Raw genomic sequence first — 3,413 nt, 5'->3', positions numbered from 1 at the left:
TATATATATATACATTATTTTGATAAGATTTATATTTTATTCTCAAAAATATCTTAAAATATCTTAACTCTAAACATATCTTAAAATAGTGATATGAGATGTGAAGGTAATTATAAAGTATATAATTACAGCCATTACAGTGAGAAAATTTTTCTACAATGTAACAAAAATATAATATTATTACTTTTGCTCACTTTATGATTATGACAGAAGTCCAACCCACGAAGTATTTGGAAAATATATCGCCTTGATCTCTCCCAGTCAAGACCATTATTTTCTTCCAATTCATCAAGTATGGTATGATCAAGATATTCAAACACGAGATAAAGCCGTTTTCTTCGTCGAAACACCTCGATCATGTTCACTAAATTCTCGTGATGTAATTTCTAAATAATATCACTCTTACTAAATACTAAACAATATTATCTTATAAATAATAAACATAAACTATTCTTATAAAGTAATATCAGAGAGCATTTTATTTATCGGACGAAAACATTTAGGTAAAATTTAACGAGCGTAATTCATATAATACATTACACAGACTTTAACAATAATAAAAATTTTAATAATTAATACCTACCTTTAACATCCTTATTTCACGAAACGCCATTTTTCGAATCTGTATATCTTCTTCCGTCGCCAAGAATTTTTTTATCGCCACTACTTGCCCGGTTTCGCGATGCTTGCATTTCATCACAAGTCCGTAACTTCCCTCGCCTACTATCTCAATATTTTCATATTTCTCCATTTTACTCGCAAAGTTGGCAGGAAGAAATTTCACAATCTTTTTTAGTTACCAAAAAATTATGAACTTTTTTATATTCACCAAGAGATTTATACCCTGAAAAGCATATTGATTACTTAATTATGATATTGTACATATATGAATGATAATTAATCAGTCATTTTTGTCACACGATTACAATTATTTTTATATAATCCCAAGCTAAATTAATGTTTTATAATTTCTTTCACCTTTTAAATAATGGTATTAAATTTTTGAAATTTCCTATCGCACATCTTAATCGATTTACAGTCAAAATCTATCATTTTAATATCTTTTTACAAAAAATATTCAAAAAATGCTACGAATTCAAGATATATGAATAAACAAACACGATAATGTCACAATCTTGTGTATATTTGATACGATCGAAGAAATCACAATTCTTAATGTTACCTCGCTCGCCGACGAGCCTGAACTGCTCCGGAAAGCCTCGTGCACGGCCCTCATCGATGATTATCGATCTGCTGGTAATTAGTAAGGGGTAGTCCTCGCTCGAGGAAGGCACAGGTGAATCGGTTTAAAGGAATAAGGGGTCAAACGTCAGAAAAAAAGGACACTTCTAGCAATCTCTGGGATGCAAAATAAATATCGTCATTTGAAATTAGAATCTTATTTCTACTAAATTTTGTAAATATTATACATTTCGTCTTTATACTTTTAAGCCATAAGCCTATTACTATTCAATACTAAACCGCAACTTTCTGTCAAACCTGAAAATAGTATCACATTATTAAGTTGATAATCAATTTTATCAATAATATCATATAATGCTAATATATAGTATTTATTTATCCTACATCATATGCATAACAATCGAAAATAACTGTTATTTTACTTATCAGCGAATCACTTTTTAAATTTTAATATAATTCTTTGAGAGAAAATGTCAGAGCTATCAATTATATCGGTATTCTAAAAATGATAGATAAAAATAGATATAAATGAAAAGGTCAAGATAAGGAAACTATGCATCAAACAAACTTGGAAATAACACAACTAATTATTACATGCATTGCAAGCTGCTTTCAAGAACATACATAATCTAACTTTGATAATGAAACAGAGAAATTTCAAGAATCTTAAATTTCTGAATAAAATAAAGTAATTAAATAAGTAAAACGAAATCAAAATTATAATTTCTGAATAACGTTCGAGAAATCATTGAAATAATTAGGAAAATTCTCAAAATTCTCGAATATTATTTTGACTAAGCTGTTGCAACCCTAGAGTTCATAACAGGTCTAGTTAAAAATGTACTCAGTATTTTGTGATTTCATCTGCGTCATCAAATTTCTATTAAGAGCAACTTATTGTATTCTACGAGCAAATACAATTATTGCAAAAAGGTGTCGTAATACCTTCAATCCACTTTATCCAGCAATAAAAATACGATATCACAAGTGTATCAGACCTCAAAAGTTGGTACTAGGTGCTGTAAATAAAGCTAAAATTCCGTCAGCACTTTTATTATCGTCACTCGTCACCAATATTTACGCCAGAAAACTAGACGAAGGTCCAACTCTGTGCCTAGTGAGTCTTTTTTACAATAAATTTTTTATGATACGATATTCGCACGCATGTCAGATATCATAAGTTTTAGTCTTTAAGATAAAAACAAACCCAGATTGTCTATTTCTATGTATCTTGAGCGACACAACAAGACGTTACCGGGATGAAGATTCAATCAACTTTATTGTCAAATGTGTATTGTCAAATATTGGAAAGAATAAAATCATTGAAATGTGAAAGCAAGAATTTCGGAACGGTTTCCCTCGGTTCGATCGTATCGATAGCAACTCGGATGATCGTTCAGACAAATGCAACTTCCCTACTGTCGTGTCAAAAAAGATTCGCGTCATAGCGATTTGTTACCGCAACTCGGTGAGCGTAATCGATACACGTGAATAGCAATTGGAGTTTATTTATAGATGAGTTCGGTGACTTTTCTTAGTATCGTGACCAGAGGCATAGTCAACGATTCTTCAATCGACAAACGCGATTCTAACATTAAATAGTAAAAATACCGATGCAATATATATAACGCGTGTACGTGCATTACAACATTCTTATCATACAACCTACATCATACAACTTTCTTAGACGAGCAATAAAAGCATTCTGATTGTGCGCATATTACGTAATTATTTACAGTTTATAATTAAATAAAAATCAATTATTTAATTTAATTCATAGAACATTTACTACAATGGCTTAAAAATCATTTTCAATTTGAAATATGTTCGTAGTAAAATGATGAAAATGCTGCATAATAGAGGTGATACGTAATGTAATAATTAATAACACAATGTAATAAGTAATAACAATAAGTAATGTAATAAGTAATAACACATAACACAATTTTCTTATAATGAATATAATAATTAAAAATACTTTCCTAATAAATGTTATATTCATAAATGTAATTATAATTATTAAGGTTCCTGTTTAGGTTCCATTACTACTACTTTCATTACTACTACTTTCAAATTGTAATGTCAGAAACGAGAAAATGCACAATAAAAATTCTTGCAAAATATGTCGAAAATTCTCCTCTAAGTCCGTTAATTAATATCTGAAAATAAAATATTAGTAGTAATAATAATAATAATAATAATAATAATAA

At 29.0% G+C, this 3,413-nt stretch overlaps 1 protein-coding gene across 5 annotated transcripts in view; it reads right to left on the bottom strand.

The window, feature by feature from the left end:
- Nucleotides 1-2,556, bottom strand: part of LOC108753456 (cyclin-dependent kinase-like 4) — a 5,567-nt gene extending 3,011 nt beyond the window's left edge. Inside the window, exons 1-6 of one of the 5 annotated variants that reach the window (XM_018495021.1) lie at nt 2,411-2,556; nt 2,149-2,326; nt 1,431-1,500; nt 1,184-1,359; nt 584-844; nt 195-386 (exon numbers count right to left, since the gene is read on the bottom strand). In XM_018495021.1, coding sequence (XP_018350523.1) covers nt 195-386; nt 584-751 — 360 coding nt within the window. In that variant the 5' untranslated portion in view covers nt 752-844; nt 1,184-1,359; nt 1,431-1,500; nt 2,149-2,326; nt 2,411-2,556. Of the gene's footprint in view, nt 1-194; nt 387-583; nt 845-978; nt 1,004-1,183; nt 1,360-1,430; nt 1,501-2,148 lie in introns of those variants that run through there. The other 4 variants (XM_018495023.1, XM_018495022.1, XM_018495024.1 and 1 more) reach the window with 4 other exon arrangements.
- Between the last annotated feature and the right edge of the window lie 857 nt (nt 2,557-3,413).

The sequence above is a fragment of the Trachymyrmex septentrionalis genome, unplaced genomic scaffold, assembly GCF_001594115.1.
Source record: "Trachymyrmex septentrionalis isolate Tsep2-gDNA-1 unplaced genomic scaffold, Tsep1.0 scaffold7, whole genome shotgun sequence".
Taxonomy (NCBI): Eukaryota; Metazoa; Arthropoda; class Insecta; order Hymenoptera; family Formicidae; genus Trachymyrmex; species Trachymyrmex septentrionalis.
Note: the sequence above shows the minus strand (reverse complement) of the source record. Positions and strands in the feature narration are given on the sequence as shown.